The sequence below is a fragment of the Triticum urartu genome, chromosome 2A (assembly GCF_056163025.1).
Source record: "Triticum urartu cultivar PI428250 chromosome 2A, HENAU_Tu73, whole genome shotgun sequence".
NCBI classification, from domain to species: Eukaryota; Viridiplantae; Streptophyta; class Magnoliopsida; order Poales; family Poaceae; genus Triticum; species Triticum urartu.
Window position 1 is genome coordinate 680225740 of NC_141874.1, and position 19404 is coordinate 680245143.

At 48.3% G+C, this 19404-nt stretch overlaps 2 protein-coding genes and 1 pseudogene across 2 annotated transcripts; all 3 read left to right on the top strand.

The window, feature by feature from the left end:
* Window positions 1-828: 828 nt before the first annotated feature.
* On the top strand, window positions 829-3289 carry LOC147986676 (uncharacterized; annotated as a pseudogene).
* Window positions 3290-7971: 4682 nt separating this feature from the next.
* On the top strand, window positions 7972-8900 carry LOC125539666 (FCS-Like Zinc finger 8). Its single transcript, XM_048703172.2, has one exon. The coding sequence runs from the start codon at window positions 8182-8184 to the stop codon at window positions 8461-8463; it is 282 nt and encodes a 93-aa protein (XP_048559129.1). The 5' UTR covers window positions 7972-8181; the 3' UTR covers window positions 8464-8900.
* A 9451-nt stretch (window positions 8901-18351) lies between these two features.
* Window positions 18352-19161, top strand: LOC125539667 (FCS-Like Zinc finger 8-like). The gene has a single exon (XM_048703173.2). The coding sequence runs from the start codon at window positions 18527-18529 to the stop codon at window positions 18815-18817; it is 291 nt and encodes a 96-aa protein (XP_048559130.1). The 5' UTR covers window positions 18352-18526; the 3' UTR covers window positions 18818-19161.
* The last annotated feature ends 243 nt before the right edge of the window (window positions 19162-19404 follow it).

Genomic DNA, 19404 nt, shown 5'->3' on the forward strand with positions numbered 1-19404 from the left:
ATGATACAAGCAAGTGCGCACGCATTTGCTATTTGTTGTCACTGCGTGCCTGGCCATGTGTGGTGCCACCGGCCACTCCGGTCTGTCCCCTTGTGTATGTTTGTAAAAGTGCTGGAACCCTAATTATCAGCGCTAAGACGTCCGCTTTACTTTAATCCAAAGCTGGAGTAGATCTGATGCCCTCGTTCCCTACAAGAGGCATGGCGGATGCATGTGTTCATTATTGACGTGAGACTGTTCTTTTGCTGGGAAAAGCGGAGCAAGTGCTCGTATTTGCAGTCTCGATCGACCACCCAAAGTGCTATCAGCGTATGCAAATTCACAGTTTTGGCACTTTTGGCAAACTTCAGTAAAACCTGGCCTGCTTTGTACAAATTTCGGGATTTAACCATTTTTCTCTATCGTCACTATTCTTGCCGGTAGGGTAAAACATCCTACCGTCCGACTCTCTGACGGTAGGACTTACTTGCATCGGCACGCCCGTTTGGCGTGGAAAAAGACCCTACTGCCAAAGTCCTAGATCATAGAGACATGCATGCAATAAACAAAAGTGAAGACCCTAGTGTTATGGTCCTTGATGTAAGTGTAAGACAACACACATGACCATGCTCCCACCTTCCACCCTCCTGCGACGCGCCGCTCCGGCGACCGCAGCCTCCATACCGCGCCCCCCGCGCCGGCTCGACCTCGCAGCGGTCCCCCCCCCCCGGCTTCCCCTCACCGCGGTTCTCTCAGCCGGATTTGGTTACGGGCCTGTTCCCGCAGCTGGTGGGGATTTCCCTAGATCCGCGGAGCTCGTCGGCTGTGACGCCTGCGGCCGCGGCGAATTCGACCGAGTGCCCAAGACTGGTGAGCTTCGCAATCAAGGCTTCTGTGCTGGAGGGCACGCCACCGCCCCCTATTCATGGCGTCCACCGGCCGTGCCTCAAGACTCCTGCTACCTCATTCATGGCGCGTGGCCAGTGCCCGTTGCTTGAAGCTCCCTCAAGCCCTGCGCGCCCTGCTGCGCCTTCAAGGCATGCTGGCCGCTCGGACGACAGCTCGGTGGCGGAGGGATGGCATTCTCCCTCAAGCCCTGTGCGCCCTGCCACGGCTTCAAGGTGAGCTGTCCGCTCAGGCGACAGTTCGGAGGAGGGTTGGCGTCTTGTTCGACCGCCATACTGGTGGAGGGAGGGACGATCCACCCACCAGCATTCAAGCCACTCCCCTTCACCCTCTTATTCCTCCCCGCAGCGGCTGCGGGGGTTCGTCAGGCTTAGGGACAGAGAGTGCCACCGCTGCCTTCTCAAGGACCACTGCAGAGCTAGCTGCAGAAATCCTTTGACCTGTCGTCACTGCCGAGATCGGACACAAGGCGAGGGGCTGCACCAGCGCTCGTTCCCCCTCTGCGAGTCCGGCTTCGGGGGCATCTACGTCTCCGTGGGCTGCTCTGCCTCAACCTCCCTTGGTGCTGCCCTCGCCGCCAGCGCCTCCCTCCATGTCGCGCCATGCCTCCCGCCCTCTCCGTGTGGGCGACCCCTCGCTGCGCCCTGAGGAGGGTCACATGGTCATTGTCTCCTCCGCAGAGATGGAGGCCAACGCTGCGAGCCTCGCGTCCTTGGGGGCCTTCCTCTGGCTTGGTGGAAACCGGTCGGCGGTGAACGCAACGGAGATCAAGGAGGCCATCTCCATCCAGTTCGGCATTGAGCGCGTCACGGTGGTCTCCTACTTCCCCGAGGACTTCTTTTCCTTGTTCGAGCACCCTCACCACCGAGACAGGGTCACCGCGTCGTCTGGGCGCTTCCGGCACGCTGGCCTCGACATCCACTCCTCAAACTGGCGGCCTGATGCTCACTCCGACGTGGTGCAGGCGAACTACCATGTCCACCTGTGCATTGAGGGAATCCCGCTCAATGCTTGGAGCGATTCCGTGGCGGTGCAAGTTCTCGGGCCAGACACCTTCCTGCACTATTTCGACATCGCCACGCTCCGCCGTGAAGATGCTTCCCGCCTGAAGCTTTGTGCATGGTCGGACAACCCCTCTGCCATCCCCAAAGTCCATCGCGTCACCATCGCCCCGAGGGTGCAAGCTGGTGTTGGTGGCGCCCCTTCCACGGCCGTCGGCCACCGCGGGATCCGTCGCCGCGCCATCGTCCACCTGGACCAGCTATAAGACTACACGCCTGACGCCTCTGGTCAGGTGCCTCGCCGCCCCCGCACTGACCCGTTCACCTGGGTCTATGGGATGGTCGATGGGAAAGAGAAGGCGCGGGATGACCGGGAACCGCCCCCACCCCCTCGTCGTCGAGAGGACGACGACCGCCACCGTAGGGACGACGACCGCGACAGAGATGATCGAAGAGGACGCGACAACGACCGACAGCACTCCTCTTCCTGGAGGGGCCTCTTCCGCAGCCGGTCTTGTGCGCCGGAGCGCCACAGGACTGATGGGCGTCAGGGGGGTCATGATGCTGACCGTGGCCGCGACGACCGCGACCGCGGACGGGATGGCAGACGGCGGGCGTGCTCCCTGGACCGTGGCTCCCGCGGCCGTTCGCCACCTCCGTCCCGGCGTACCACGTCAAGCGATGTCATCCACATCAGATCATCTTCAACCGCGGTGGACTGTCTGCGGCGGGCTGCCCCCTGCTTTGCGCCAACCCCGGTGCAGCCTTCGCTCACCATCGACTTACCGGTGGCAACCCCAGAGCTGGAGCGCTCGCCCTCGCCCTCTATGGTGGCGGTCCTGGAACATGTTGTCTCCCCAGCTCCCTCTTTGGGGACGGCCACCCATGACTCCCCTGCTCTCACGCCACCCCCGGTGGCTGAGACAGAGCTGCAGTTTGGCACCGCGGGCGGCGACACACTGGAGGATGACGTGGCGACTCCCATCTTTGTCCCAAGCAGGCCGGCTTTGCTTCCCTCGTCGCCCTTCTCCTCGCCGCCTCGGCCCCCTGCTGCAAGACTCAAGACGTTGGTCGGAGTCACCGGCTTTCAGCTGAACCGTCACAGCCCAAGACTACATGCCAAGAACTGCAAGCTGCCCGTTGCGGCGATGGCCGAGAAGCTTCTTTGCCAACGCATGGGTATTGTTGACGAGGGAGAGCAGCTCACCGAGGCGGCCATCACCAAGTTTGTCCACATGTTTCATGGTCGTCTCCCAGACATCACCATTGCCACGCTTAGGGCCCTTTTCAACTTTGATTGCGACCTGATGTTGGCTGTCGAGAGTGCCCTGATTGAGCACGGTGGAGAAGGTGGCCCGGAGCTGGGCTCTCAGGAGGACGTGGGCGCTTCGGCTGCGACCTGATGTGTTGCTGGATGGTGTCGTGCTGCTGTAGTAATTAGTGAACCATGTTAGTTGAACCATGTACCTCTGAATCTTGTAGTTCTGCTCCCTCTACGCCTGTTTGCAACTGCAATCTGTTGCAGCAACCTGATGCCCTGGCGAGGCAATATGTCAACTCCTCATGTACGCCTGTTTGCTGCTTCGTGTTCCCGAAGTGGATGTTGGCCCTGGCGAAGCTGGTTATGTTGTTGTTTGTGCTACTATGTCCTGGTTCTGCCCTTGCAAGTTGCTGGTTGTACCTACATTGTTGTGTCAACGCCAAGATCAAGGATGTAGACCTAGTTTCCAAATGACAGAACACAACCTCACAATTCTGAATTGGAATGTCAGAGGTCTAAATTTCCCGAACCGTCGCTCCATCGTTCATGAAACGATTGTTGCTACTCCTTGCCACATCGATTGCTTACAAGAATCCAATATGGAGAATGTAGACTCCCTCACTGCTGCTCACATTGGAGGTCAGAGGCTCAAAATTTTTGCCCAACAATCGGTAGATGGTACCCGTGGTGGCATCCTTCTGCTATGGGATGAGGATGTGGTCCAGCTATCAAACGTGCATTTTGGGACCTACTACCTCTCGGCCTTCGTTACCCTGCGCTCCCAGACTGACAACTCCACCTCCTTCAAGCTGACCGCTGTCTACGGCCCTACCCGTGGCAATCTCAAGGACGCCTTCTTTGGCGAGCTTGTGTCCGAAAAGCCTCCCCCGGGCACCATGTGGCTGGTTACGGGTGACTTCAACCAAATCTATCGAGCAAGAGATAAGAATTGCGCAAATGCCAATCGCAGTCGCATTGTCCGTTTTAGAAACGCCCTGAACTCCTGTGAGTTAAAAGAGATCCATCTGCAAAACAAGAGATTCACGTGGAGCAACGGTCAAAGTGATCCTACATTAAGCAAACTTGATAGCTTCTTTTGCAATGAGGAATGGGACTTGGAGTTCGGTTCGCACATCTTGCATGCCCTTTCTTCCTCTCTGTCCGACCATTGTCCGCTCCTGCTTGCAAATGCGAATGGCCCAAAACGTTCCAAGTGCTTTCGTTTTGAGAACTTCTGGATTATTATGCCTGGGTTTCTGTCCACAGTCCAAGCGGCATGGAATGAAGACCATAACCATGTCGAGCCCTACCACATTCTCCATCACAAGCTCAAGAAAAGTAGTATCAGACTTAAATCTTGGAGCAGAACACTTTTCTCTAATGTCAAGGTCCAGCTCCATATGGCCCTGGAGGTCATCCTTCGCCTTGATATTGCGCATGAATCTAGATCCCTGAGCGCCGCCGAGCTTGATCTCCGAAAGAGGCTTAAGAGGCGTGTCGTTGGTCTGGCCGTGCTAGAGAAGGCTCAGAAGCGGCAAATGTCAAGGATCACGAACATCAAAGAAGGAGACGCCAACACTAGATTCTTCCACCTCAGAGTCAATCGCAGAAGGAGAAAAAAATTCGTCCATCGCCTAAAACATAATGGTGGCTGGGTTACCAACCACGACCATAAGAAGGCCATCATTCACAGCCACTTCTCCTCTGTTATCAAGAAGGGCCCTCGGCGACAAAGGGACTTTAACTGGGAGGGCATTCTCGCCCCTGACTGTGACCTCAGTGACGTTGGATCCCCTTTCACTGAGGAGGAGGCTAGGCGTGCCGTGTTTGAGTCTCCATCTGATAAGGCTCCGGGACCTGATGGCTTTACGGGTGCTTTCTTCAAAGCATGTTGGGACATCATCAAGGTGGGTGTCATGGCTGCCATTGACCACTTCTCCAATCTGCATGCTTCAAACTTCCACTGGTTGAACTCGGCCAACATCGTGCTCATTCCGAAGAAAGATGGTGCGGAAGATATCTCTGACTTTCGGCCTATCAGTCTCATCCATGCCGTGGCCAAGCTCATTGTGAAGATGATGGCATCCCGCCTCGCAGTTCACATGGATGATCTTGTTTCGCCAGCCCAGAGCGCCTTTATCAAGAAGCGAAGCATCCACGACAACTTCACCTATGTGCGCAACCTTGCCAGAAGGTTCCACCGGAGCAAGACCCCCATGTTGCTCTTCAAACTTGACATCAAGAAGGCCTTTGATTCGGTTCGATGGGACTACTTATTGGACCTCCTGCAGCACCCTGGCTTCCCTGTGCGTTTCCGAGGCTGGGTTTCGGCACTCCTCTCCTCGGCCTCCTCGCGAGTTTTCCTTAATGGCATGACTGGTGATCCTATCCGTCATGGTAAAGGCCTGCGACAAGGGGATCCGATGTCCCCTTTACTCTTTCTGCTCGCCATCGACCCCCTACACCACATCCTTGACAAGGTCACAAGGCAAGGCAAACTTCAGCCACTCCGGGCCAACACCGCCACTCTCCGTGCCTCCCTTTATGCTGATGACGCTGTTGTTTTCATCAATCCTATCAAGGAGGACGTTCACTACTTCTCTTCTGTCTTTGATGCTTTCGGGAAGGTCACGGGCCTGGTCACCAATTGCAATAAGAGTCTTGTGGCCCCCATCCGCTGTGCCGCTCACCCCTTTTCCCATTACATACCTCGGGCTGCCCCTCACGGTGTCAAGGCTCAAAGCAATACACTTCTTGCCCCTCGAAGATAAAGTTGCACGCAAACTTGCTCCTTGGATTGGGCATGTCATGGCTGCCCCTGGTAGGGCTGTCCTAGTTAAGGCGGTACTCACTTCCATCGCCATTTATAACATCACATCGCTTGTCCTACCGGTGGAGGTGCTCAAGAGGATTGATGCCTTGAGACGGGCCTTTCTATGGGCTAGCTGCGATAAGGTCACTGGAGGCAAGTGCAAGATCAATTGGGAGCGGGTCTGTCGACCGAAGATTATGGGCGGCCTTGGAATTCCGAACTTGTGGAAGTTTGCCACCGCGCTTCGCCTCCGCTGGCTTTGGTTCGAGTGGTCTGCTACACCCAAACCTTGGCTTGGGCTTGGCACCCCTTGCGACGAGGCTGATAGGGACCTTTTCGCGATAGTGAAGATTGGAGATGGCTCCAAAGCTCTCTTCTGGAAGTCCCCTTGGCTTAATGGGTTGAGGCCAATGGATATTGTTCCCAAAATATTTGATATCTCCAAAAGGAAAGACTGCTATGTACAAAAGGCCCTAAATGAAGACTTTTGGGTCACCCAGATCAACTTGACAGAAGGCATCTCTGCCGGGCATATCCAGGAGTTCGCCACTCTGTGGGAGAAGCTGGATGGGGTTATTCTTGATCACGACATGCAAGATACGATCACTTGGAAGTTCACGGACAACGGTACCTACTCCACTTCCTGAGCCTACAAGATGCAGTTCGAGGGGCATACCACCACGCCTCTGCTTAACACCGTTTGGAAGGTGTGGGCCACTCCTAAATGCAAGTTCTTTGCTTGGTTAGTCATCCACAACAGAGTTTGGACGGCGGATAGGCTACAACGGAGGGGGTGGCCAAATTGCGGCTTGTGCCCGTTCTGCAACCAGGTCCAGGAATCGGCGGCCCATCTTCTGTTCCAGTGCCGCTTTTCGATCGCCATCTGGAACACGATTAAGGCGAGGATTGGGCAACTATGAACAATGTCAACGACTGGTGGACTAAGCTTTCCCTTGCGCGTTCGCCATCTCGGAAGGGAATGGCCTCGCTCCTTATGTTGGTCTCCTGGGAGCTATGGAAGGAGAGGAACGCTAGGGATTTTAGAGATACTTCTACGCCTTCGATTATTATCGTGGACAAGATCCTTGATGAGGCAAGCCTATGGGTTTCTGCGGGGTGCCAAGGGTTTAGATGTGATCCTGCCTCGTGAGTACATAGGCTTCTGCGGGGTGCCAAGGGTTTAGATGTGATCCTGCCTCGTGAGTAGTTTTTCTTTTTCGCCACCATGTGGCTGCTGTATTCGGACCCTGTCTCCTCTTCTTCTTAATCAATGAAATGGCAAATTTGCCTGTTTCAAATAAAAGTGTAACACAACCTACCGTAGGTACTCCCTCCGTTTTTTTAGTCTGCATATAAAATTTGATCAAAGTCGAACTTTATTAACTTTAACTAAGTTTATAAAAAATCATCAAGATTCACAATATGAAATCAATATTGTTATATGCATTATGAAATTGATTTTCGTAACATAAAACACTAGCATTGTAGATATTGAATTTTTTTTCTAAAAAGTTGGTCAAACTTTACAAAGTTTGACTTTGTTCAAATCTTAAATGCTGACTAAAAAGAAACGGATGGAGTAAGTCCTACCGTCAGAGACTCTGGTAGTAGGTTGTGCTACCCTACTGCCAAAGCCAATGACAATACAAAAAAAGTCAGATCTTAATTTTTTTACAAATCAGGGTCTGATTTCGCTGAACTTTTCGAAAAGCATAAAAACAGTGAAACCGGCCTATCAGCGTATTTACGAGACCATCTGGTTTTTTCTCGACGTCGACGTCGACATGGACATTCTACAGACTCCTCTAATCCTCTCCGTTTGTATAAAGAAGAACTTGTGCCTAACCCCGTCAGCGTCACACATAACTCCGTCGTCGCCGTCGTTTTCGTTGGGGCCCACGTTATCCATCGAGCCAACCACCGCTTCACACCCGGGCACGCTGGAACCCTCTCCCTTGGTCCATGGTTAGCCCCATACCGCGCACCGGACCATGGTTTGCAAGCCGCCAGTGCACCAATAACAGGGTTGCCGTGCTCCCTTCGCCCATATATGCCCACGCTCCCGCTTCGCAGCTGCACTGATCTCACCCACCTCTTCCCCCCGCCAAGAGCAGCAACGAACTACGAATTCTAGCTCTGAAGCAGCTCAAGATCGGGCTTGCTAGAAGAAGCCATTCCGAGTCTTTTCCCAACCATACAGGCTACAGGCCTACAGCAATACCATGGCGGCATCAGTAGCCTGCGCCTTCTTCTTCGAGGCCGAGCCGGTGGGCGAGCCCGGCATGCCGGCGCTAGACGCGTGCGCGCTCTGTGCCAAGCGGCTGGTGCGCGACAGCGACGTCTTCATGTACAGAGGGGACACGCCCTTCTGCAGCGAGGAGTGCCGCCACGAGCAGATGCAGCTCGACGCCGTCTCCGCCAGGCAGGCCGCCCGGAGGCTGCAGCGGTTCTCGGCGGGAGCAGAGTCCGGGCGTGCACGCCATGGGGTGTCCGTCTCGAGCTAACCAGCGAGAGTGCCAAGCGACATACAGTACATGCCTGACAACGAAAGGTTATTATGCTTGAGCCAACCTGATCTCCGTGCACCAAGCCGCTGGTGTCCGTGGCTAGCTGATCGATCAGCGCGAGGTCGGGGAGACTTGCCTTGCTTGAAGAAGCAAGGGGCGAGCGAGTCACCGGAGTCGCTCACGGCAGGCCGGCGCTGCATGTGCTGCCGGTCAAGTGATTTGGGCATAAACGCAGCGGAAAAGGGGCTGGATTGAATCTGAAGAAAGTGAAGCAAACAAGATTCCCCGCGGCTTAACTTTGAGGCGGTCATGTCTGACCCTCAGTTTTTTCTTTTTTTTTCTGCGTTATTGTCACCTCTGTATAAGCTCATTTGAGATGGCACTCTCGCTCGGTACATTCTCAAGCGAATCGACATACAACATGCCTTGTGCAATCCTCTTTCTGTTCGTGAAGAATCATGCTAATGGGATTTTGCAAGTGTACACATAGTTAATTAAGACCCGGTTAGCTTGATGGAGATTTAAAAAACTAAACCATTTGGATGTTTACCGCACTATTTGAAGTTGCAAAATAGTTCAAGATTTGGGGTGTCAAATCTGGAATACTAAAATCCGAGAGCTAAACTCGGTCGATAAAAACTAAACGGAATGAATATGCACACGACACTATGTGCCCGATGTGCAGCCGATAAATAATTTGCACCGTCAGATGCTTTAGGGACCAAAATACTGATGGCTGGATGGGAAACGTCGTGTGCATGTCGTCTAAAAATATCCGCTGTATAGCAGTGCTCAAAACTAAAAGGAAAAGCTTTTCCTCAACCGTCTGGAAACAAAAAACGAAGCATCGACAACGAGCCACGTGGTGCCATGGGCCTCACACACCGTTCTCTCTTTATCTCCACCTGACCGATTATATCCACATGTTGACTTTACTTTAAGCCACCGTCTAGCTTCTCGACTCCGCCCATGTCCTCCCTTCAGCAAGCCACCATGGTTCCTCCGTCACAACAAGCCATTTGTATCCTAGGAGACACGACGAGACTAAGCGGGCAACACGTCGGCTATGTTGCAAAGCTCCCAGACGTAACATGGCTCATGTTGGAAAGCTTCGAGGTCTAACATGATCCATATTGCAAATCTTGTCAACTGACCAGAGCTTCGAGGTCAACATGATCCATGTTGAAAATCTTATCAACGGGATCGGACTGAGTACAACATGAACCATGTGTGAACCTCCGAGCACAACATGACCCATGTTGCAAATCTCGTCAGCTAGATCGAACGATTGTCTCAAGGTGAATCCAATGGCACACAACCCAACAAATCTTTTCAAAAGATCAGTCAACTGATGCTAGTATTGGACAAAAGTAAAACTGTCTTGAACAACTGAGCATCAAGAAGACAACGCCTACGGTCCACTATTGGCTCTAGCTGGGAATTCCATCTCCCTGGATGGCTGGAATTATGTGGTTTTGCGTACATGTAGGGTGGGGCTACGGAAATTGTTTTTGGTCCCTGAGGCTTTATGGCACATGTTTTTGGAAATTCAAAAAATTGGTTTTTTTGTAATTTTCAAAAGGATCTAACAAACACACACATATGTGTGCGCTACTTGTTTGTGGAATTTCATGACGAGGTATGTTTCGATATGAGCTACACATGAAAAATATGTATTTCTTTAGTGAAGAGTATCCATTGTAAAACTGCGTGATTTTTTATGTAGCTCACATCACGATGTATTTCATAATAAGTTTTTACATACTTGTACTACATCACCAATTGCGTGTGTATTTTTTGAGATGTTTCTGAAACTTGAAAGGTCGTTTTTTTTTTACTATTTTGCAAATTCCAGGCTCAGTGGAGTTGGAAGAGAAAAATACACGCTCTTCTGGCTCACCCGATGTTTCTTGTTTATTTTTGAGAAAATCCCATGTTTCTTGATAGACCCAGACATTCGACACATCCGCATTTGACTTGATCTTTATGTCGGAGTATTTTCTGGAAGATCCCTAGATAGGGAACTCTAGACACACAAGTTGATCGGACAGGAAACAAGGGAGAGTTTACCAAGCTTCAGGGCCTCGTGGAAGAGGTAAAACCATACTCATGCTCGTGCGTTTTTCCTGTGTATAAGGGTTGCAACGACCAAGAAATTGAGCAATAACTGTATGGTTATGTATGTTGGCATCTAGCCTACCCCGACTTATATGGGTACCGAGGTCTAGGGTTACACGATCCTGGTCGGGTTGGAGGTATCATCTAGGATGCCGGACATCTTGACTTGTACTCCAAATCTTCCGGATCCGCCTTGCTGTAAGGCCATGGACCGGGTTAGCCAGCCCATGTCATAACGTACCTAGGCCCCCCAGACCGGCCTACTCGGGTCGTCTTCTGGTAAGATGAGGCACCCCTGGGCCGTAATAGCGTCACCGAGCCCTTGGCCGACCTACTCGGGCCGGCTTCTGGTAAGATGAGGCACCCCTAGGCTTTAATAGCGCCACCTAATTTTTTTCTTAAGAAAAGGGTCCGCGTGTAGCCGAGTCATTTTAAACCAACATAAACAGGTCAAGTGTGAGCCAGGTCTAACTCACCCCCAAACAGATATAGCCATTTTCTTATTTGGTTATTTTCGGGAATACCGTATTTGTGTCAAGCTAAACGATTTTGTAACATATTATATACGATAATCATACATTATCTACACTGAAAAGAGCTGAAACACACTTTATGTTCTAGAACAGGTGGATTATAGCTTTACTTATAAAATACAAAAAAATTGATAATGAAGAGAGGAGACATTTTTTCTCAAAAGTGAAAGAGAGATGAGATTTTTTCCTGTTCATATGGGACAAAACATTTCAGATAGATTCATATGAATAATCATAGCTTTCCTTGTAGTAGAAGCAGAACTTTATTAAACTAGCCAAGACCTTTAAATGTCACTTTGATCCACATGACTTTCAAAATGTAGGAAAAGGGAAAACATATATTAGATTGAAATGTCATGTCAATCCTAATCTTACAGAAATTTAGTTTTTGTGAAAGCATAATATAATTGACGAAAATGAACTAATGATTCCACTAATTGAAGATTAGGGTATCAAACCCCTCTGTACAAAGGCAATAATTTAGGCGGGCGGTGACGGTTGCTAAACTACACAATTAAATTAAGTATTGATTACATTATTAGGATCGAATTAATCCTTAACACTCCCCCTACTCTATGCTTGACTATGAATATGCATCATCGTGGTAGAATCCTCCTAATATATGTTTACTCTTGGGAATGTTCATCTCTTCATCATTAGGACTTATTTGCATCATCTTGAGAGTCTCCTCTATAAACCCTGTGGGAAAAATATGACGAAAATTTGACACATATGTTGATAAAACTCATTTAAACCCAGTAGGAAAAATAATGAGAAGAAAACGATGCAAAATATAATGATTATTGTCTTCTTGGTAACTCAAATGAAAAAAAACCTTTGAGCATGGAGAAAAGTCATTGGTGAGTTTGGAGAATAATAAATATGATTTTTATATATTCCTTTAGAAAACCCGATGGAGAAATCTTGAAAGTGTCGCATATGTTCTTGAAAATATATTTGCCTTATTAAAAACTATTATGAGAAATTTTGACAGAAAACTCATAAGGGAAAAGACTGATATCTGATATGCCATTGAAAACTCCTTTAAAACTCAATGGGGGGAAATATAAGGAGAAATTGATATGAAATATGTGAACACTTGTATCTATATTGTCTCATAATTAACCTTTTATGAGAAATCATTATGTAAACACTCATGAACGAAGAAAGAGTATAATATATGCAACTTGATGATAGTTAATAGGTTATACAGTAGGAGTTTACTCCCCTTAAACTTTGCAAATTTTAAGATTGTCTCATACCAATTCCACGGATATGATTATGTAATGTAAAAGTTGGTATTGACATTGTGAATAATTCATTGGATTTTCAAAGTATTTTGTTTGCAAAACCGTTTCCACTCTTTCCAATAATTATTGTGGATAAAATAACTTATGTGCAATTTGTCTATGATATTACTCTTCATACATCCCAAATGTATTTTAATGATACAAGTGATATTATCTTAACAGATAACAATATAGGCTTCAAATGAATCTTAACCACATGATATTGAGTGTGGTCAATCATTTTGCTAAGACATGCATATTTTGCAATGCTACGGATAAAACAATTATGTTAGAATGATAAGTGAAAGTAGTTTTTAAAGTCTATTTAGATGACTTTCATAAGAAGGATATTCCAGCAAATTCAGCCATTGATATGGCATTGTTGAGATCAAATAAGTAGCCAATATCATTATATCATATCACAGTCATATCATGATTTTCATGATAGTATTAATTAAGACACTTTGTGAATTTGATATTGAAGGAAATATGCCCTAGAGGCAATAATAAAGTTATTATTTATTTCCTTATATATCATGATAAAAGTTTATTATTCATGCTAGAATTGTATTAAACCGGAAACATGATACATGTGTGAATACATAGACAAACAGAGTGTCACTAGTATGCCTCTACTAGACTAGCTTGTTAATCAAAGATGGTTATGTTTCCTAACCATGGACAAAGAGTTGTCATTTGATTAATAGGATCACATCATTAGTTGAATGATCTGATTGACATGACCCATTCCATTAGCTTAGCACCCGATCGTTTAGTATGTTGCTATTGCTTTCTTCATGACTTATACATGTTCCTATGACTATGAGATTATGCAACTCCCGTTTGCCAGAGGAACACTTTGTGTGCTACCAAACGTCACAACGCAACTGGGTGATTATAAAGGAGCTCTACAGGTGTCTCCAAAGGAACATGTTGGGTTGGCGTATTTCGAGATTAGGATTTGTCACTCCGATTGTCGGAGAGGTATCTCTGGGCCCTCTCGGTAATGCACATCACTTAAGCCTTGCAAGCATTGCAACTAATGAGTTAGTTGCGGGATGATGTATTACAGAATGAGTAAAGAGACTTGCCGGTAACGAGATTGAACTAGGTATGGGATACCGACGATCGAAACCCGGGCAAGTAACATACCGATGACAAAGGGAACAACGTATGTTGTTATGCGATCTGACCGATAAAGATCTTCGTAGAATATGTAGGAGCCAATATGAGCATCCAGGTTCCGCTATTGGTTATTGACCGGAGACGTGTCTCGGTCATGTCTACATTGTTCTCGAACCCGTAGGGTCGGCACGCTTAAGGTTACGATGACAGTTATATTATGAGTTTATGCATTTTGATGTACCGAAGGTTGTTCGGAGTCCCGGATGTGATCACGGACATGACGAGGAGTCTCGAAATGGTCGAGACATAAAGATTGATATATTGGAAGCCTATGTTTGGATAACGGAAGTGTTCCGGGTGAAATCGGGATTTTACCGGAGTACCGGGAGGTTACCGGAACCCCCCGGGAGGTATATGGGCCTTAGTGGGCCTTAGTGGAAGAAGAGAAGAGGCAGCCAGTGCTGGGCCGCGCGCCCCTCAACCCCTAGTCCGAATAGGACAAGGAGAGAGGGGGCCGGCGCCCCCTCCTTCTCTCTCTCTCTTTTCCCACCTCACGAATCCTATTCCAACTAGGAAAGGGGGGAGTCCTACTCCCAGATGGAGTAGGACTCCTCCTGGCGCGCCTCTCCTGGCCTGCCGGCCCCCCTCCCTTGAACCTTTATATACGGAGGCAGGGGCACCCCCTAGAGACACAAGTTGATCCACGTGATCATATTGTTAGCCGTGTGCGGTGCCCCTTTCCACCATAGTCCTCGATAATATTGTAGCGGTGCTTAGGCGAAGCCCTGCGATAGTAGTGCATCAAGATCGTCACCACGCCGTCGTGCTGACGGAACTCTTCCCCGACACTTTGCTGGATCGGAGTCCGGGGATCGTCATCGAGCTGAACGTGTGCTAGAACTCAGAGGTGCCGTAGTTTCAGTGCTTGATCGGTCGGGCCGTGGAGACGTACGACTACATCAACCAAACGCTTCCGTTGTCGATCTACAAGGGTACGTAGATCACACTCTCCCCCTCTCGTTGCTATGCATCACCATGATCTTGCGTGTGTGTAGGAATTTTTTTGAAATTACTACGAAACCCAACAGATATGTGCGAGGACAACCCTTACATCAACCATATACCTTTGTTAAGAGTTTACACTCTGAATGAATTTATTGCAAATATAGTTTTAGGCCTGACATAGTTTGCAATTATACAAGTGCTTTGGTGCTAGTAAGATATGGAACTTTAGGTCCTAATATCACTTAATTATCACCCAAGGTTTGAATGGATTTGTATCCCTATGAGGGATAATTTGACCATAGTTGTCTTTGACTGATATAATATATCCATATTGAACTTCTCATGTATGATTTGGATATATGTAGACTCGTATATATATGCATTCTTAGGGGAATGCTCTAGTTCTGAACTTATGTAAAATTTGCTTGAACCCAAACTTTCATGTTAAGATCATTTTGTGTATGTTTAGGTCTTGTAAACACATGGATAATGAGGTCATCAATATGCACTGAGGTGATGTAAGAAAACCAAAGTTTGGGGTTTCTTTATAAGTACACATAAACAATAATCTTTTTTAGTAATTCTTTGAAGAAGTAACCCATTTAGTCCTAGTACCGATAATTTTCCAACCATATTGAGTCATAAAGTGACTTCTGTAATTTTACACAGTAGAAGTTACGATTTATTATTGGATTCAGAATTGTAAGCTCTTCAGGTACTTCAATATAGATTTAGGAAATGAATGGCTCATAAGAGTATGTAGTCACTACTTCCATTAACTGCATGAATAATATTATTTGCATCGCCAAAGATATTTATTATAAAAAACGTAATTCCACTCATACCAAGAGTGTATGCACCAACATGATTGATGTCAGGTCTCTGCATGAAAGCCTTTTTGCTACAAGCCTCTCCATCTCACCACCTCATTTGTTTTATTTATAAATGAGAAGTCATTTGTATTTATATGGAAAATACTTATGAGGAGTAGGCATTACTGTGGTAAGTACCATTCTTTTGTTAAGCGAGTGTTATACTTCCTTACATGCTTCCTTTTATGTGAACCATATGAGTGCAAGAGGTACTCTACCATGGATTTTGGTTCAGGGCCCAAAAGGTTTTAGCAAATTTGAGAAGAAATATATGTAGAAAAAAGTAGTCTTTATGTTGCATGATTCCGGTGGAATCGGTGGAATTTTGCCAAAATGTATGTATTCCGTTTTAACATCTTGTGATTTCTGCGAGAATGGAGTCAAGGTGTTTCAGAGCCCCAACAAGAAAAATATTGTTCATATTTATGTCGGGCTTTGGATGATAAGCATCCTATGAGGTGTCTTTAAATTTGATGTTGAATTCCATTTACTAGTTGAGGATCTAATTCCCTCTTGTTCCACGGAAGCTTGTGATAAATTATATCTCATGTAGTCAATCTTCTTCCCCTTATGCTCTCATTTGGGGAGAAGAGTGGTTTATTAGGTACCTTCACTCTCTCTAACATTTCACTGCATGAATTTAACATGTAGTGACACCTTTGTTATCAGTAAATTTATGTGGCCGATTTGCAGTGTGTTGCAAATAGACGATTCACTGAACTTCTAGTTCAGATACTTAAGTACGCGGACACAAGGACCGAATGTCAATGGCATTTATAATTTATTTTCTCATCATTCTTTGTGGTACTTTTCCCCCCTACGCCGTAAAATGTCCTTATTGCTGATAATAACTCCCATGTTAGGGGGTCAATATATTTATGTTTGACGGATAAATAGTCATTCCTCAGAAAGATCCAAAATTTCCATTCTGTGACCGCCGCCGTTGAGGACCGACTGAGGGTCGTGACCTGGGATGCCGCCTCAACGGAGGGCGCCTCGTGCGCCAACGCAATGTGTCACTGCCGCTGGTGTTCTCTTCTTCTCTTTGTGGCATGTGCTCTCGGTAGAGGCGTGCTCACAGCATGTGAAAGCGAAAAGTAATTGATGGGAATGAACTACTGATTTATTGATCGAAAATTATACCCTATGTACAAAGTCACGGTTGCCAAACTATACAACCGACTTAAGCATCGATGATTAGGATTGAATTAATCCTTTACAGTTTTTCCCATTGCTTCATAGAAAAGCAAAGGATTCTTTACAAGATGTTCGAGTCGATAAAAAAATTCAATGAAATGTATTATAATGGAATCCTTAAAAAATAACTCCAATACTGTATGATTTACTCCTATGGATCGAATGACCAGCATAGAAAAAAAATCAAAGGATTGCAATTCTCCAAAAAAATTGTATGGAAATCCTTTGAGTCAAGAGACCCCAAGAAGGCCGAATGTCCAAGTGAAAAATGATGACACTGCAATTTCCAGATTATTTGAATCATTTGTTTTCTTTGGCGGTGTATCAGGTGTCCTCTAGTCATCGCCGAGTCATTGGAAATTGGGTGAGCGAGCAATGATGGGCTGAGGCTGGTAGACGTAGACGTGCAACGGAAGAGATGTGCCGTGACCCGGTTGCATACGGAGCACGTCGTATCATTGTGTCGAGTGTCGACACTCGCCGCTTCAACCAAAACCCAACCGCTTTTAGCAGACTAGTTGTAGCCCCCACCCTGCAACCAACACCAATCAGACTCTGGAGTCGTCGTCATCACAGGGAAAAGACTTCTTCAGAAAATTCCAGAGGCGAGCGTGCCACCATTGTCATGCGTCGTCACAGTCTGCCGAACGGGATTACGTGCAACTGGTTCACTGCTAAGCCAGGCACTAAACAAATTGTGCGCGCAGATCTCGACGGAGCTGCCCCCTAGGACGAAGCCTGCCCGCCTGCCCGAGATCGGCGATGCGAGATGCATCTACCCCGTGGTATGGAGGAATCTTGAGGCGTGCGACTGTTAATTACGGCCTGCAACTGCAAGGTGCACCCCTTGCTCCGGAACGTGCACGGCGGCCCCGGCGATGAGACCAGCTGGCCTGCAGCTTCTCTCGGTGCATCCTTCTCCCCAAAGTGTTCAGCGTACTACTAGGAGTGGATCTCAAGTGTTGAAAAAGTGTCGTGTGTGACAAGGTGGTTCGTTTGATTGATTGAGCAGACAAGAACTTTACGCGTGCCGAGCTCCCAGTGTCTCGGCTACTGTGCACAAGGTGCGACCTGGCGAGCATGCACCTGCACAGCCCCACAGATTCCCGGATGGAGCACCCGACTGTTGAAAAAGAAGTGGCATCGAACTCTTTTCTGGTTTTATTTCTTTTCTGAAAAGTACACGAATCGTGAGCATTCGCTGTCCCTTGTCATTAGCGTGGCTAAACCATGTGCGGTGTCTCCGTGCCTGTCATTTGCATTTGTTTGTTCTAGCGCTGGAACCCTAATTATCGACACCAAGACGTTGAAGTTACTTTAATCCAAAGCTAGAGTAGATTTGACGCCCTCGTTCCCGACAAGTGGCACGGCGGACGCTTGTGCGGTAACTATTGACGCCAATGCTTGCTCTTATCCACAGCGTTCTTCTGCAGGGAAAAGCGGAGCAATTGCTCGTAGTATTTCCTGTCCCGATCGATCGCCTGTTTTTCTCTAGGTCGACATGGACACTCTACAGAGACTCCTCGAGCCCTCTCCGTTCGTCGGGACCACGCCGTCGACGTCAAGCATAACTCCGCCGTTGTCGTTCTCGTCGCGGTGGCCCACGGTAAGCATCGAACCAACCACCGCAGTACACCCGAGCATGCCGGAATATACAAGTCCAACCATGGTTTCCCTTCGTCCATGACCCATACCGCGCACCGGACCATGGTTTCCCAGGCACCAATAATGGCCTTCCGGTCATCCGGTGCTCCCTCCCCCATATATACCGGCTCTCCAGCTTCGCACCGCTGCACCAAACTCACCCATCTCTTTCCCCCGCCAAGAGCAGCAACGAGCTGTGTGTTCTTGCTAGCTCTGAAGCTCAAGCGCGAGCTTGCTAGAAGAAGCATCTCTTCCCAGTCTGCCATATAGCAGTACCATGGCGGCATCGGTGGCCTGCGCCTTCTTCTTCGACGCCGAGCCGGTGGGCGAGCCCGGCATGCCGGCGCTGGACGCGTGCGCGCTCTGCGCCAAGCCGCTGGCGCGTGACAGCGACGTCTTCATGTACAGAGGGGACACGCCCTTCTGCAGCGAGGAGTGCCGCCACGAGCAGATGCACCTCGACGCCGTCTCCGCCAGGCAGGCCGCCCGGAGGGTGCAGCGGTTCTCGGCGGAGGCGGAGTGCCACCGTGGGCAGCGGCAGTCCAGGAAGGTGTCCATCGCCAGCTAGCCGCGGAAAGTCTTTGTTTGGATCGACAAGATCTGAATGAATTCTGAAGAAAACAACCTCTGTATTCTGAAGAACCATCGATGTCTTTTGGGAGGCGTCTGATGTTTCCGTCTCTCCGGGTACCAGATGCAGCCTGGCGCCGCCTACGAGAGGCAAGGCAGCCAGGCAGGGCAGCATCAGGCGGCACCAAGCATCATAGGAGACTGTAGCTTTCCCCCATGTGTCCATGGCAAGCTAATTAAGCTGCCCGGATAGGAGGAAATTCTACTTGTTCTTGATCGATCTGTGCTGTGCCGATGAAGTGTTATTTGATTAGAAATGAAAACAGAAAAGTAAACACCGAAGAGAGCAATCAGACTTGATTCCCAATTTGTTTATCTTCAATTTGGGTCGCATGTCTGCCCACTCTCTTATTTCTTACCCCTAAATGATTGGATCCTGTTTGGTTTTGTCCTTTTGCGTGCACACTGTGCTATAGAGCACTGTCACTGTAAACACTTCATGGCAATCGGTAAGGACTAACTCCAACCGGCAAACCTAAACGTATACCCCCTCCGGTCCTAAAAATTTGACTTTTTACTGTTTTC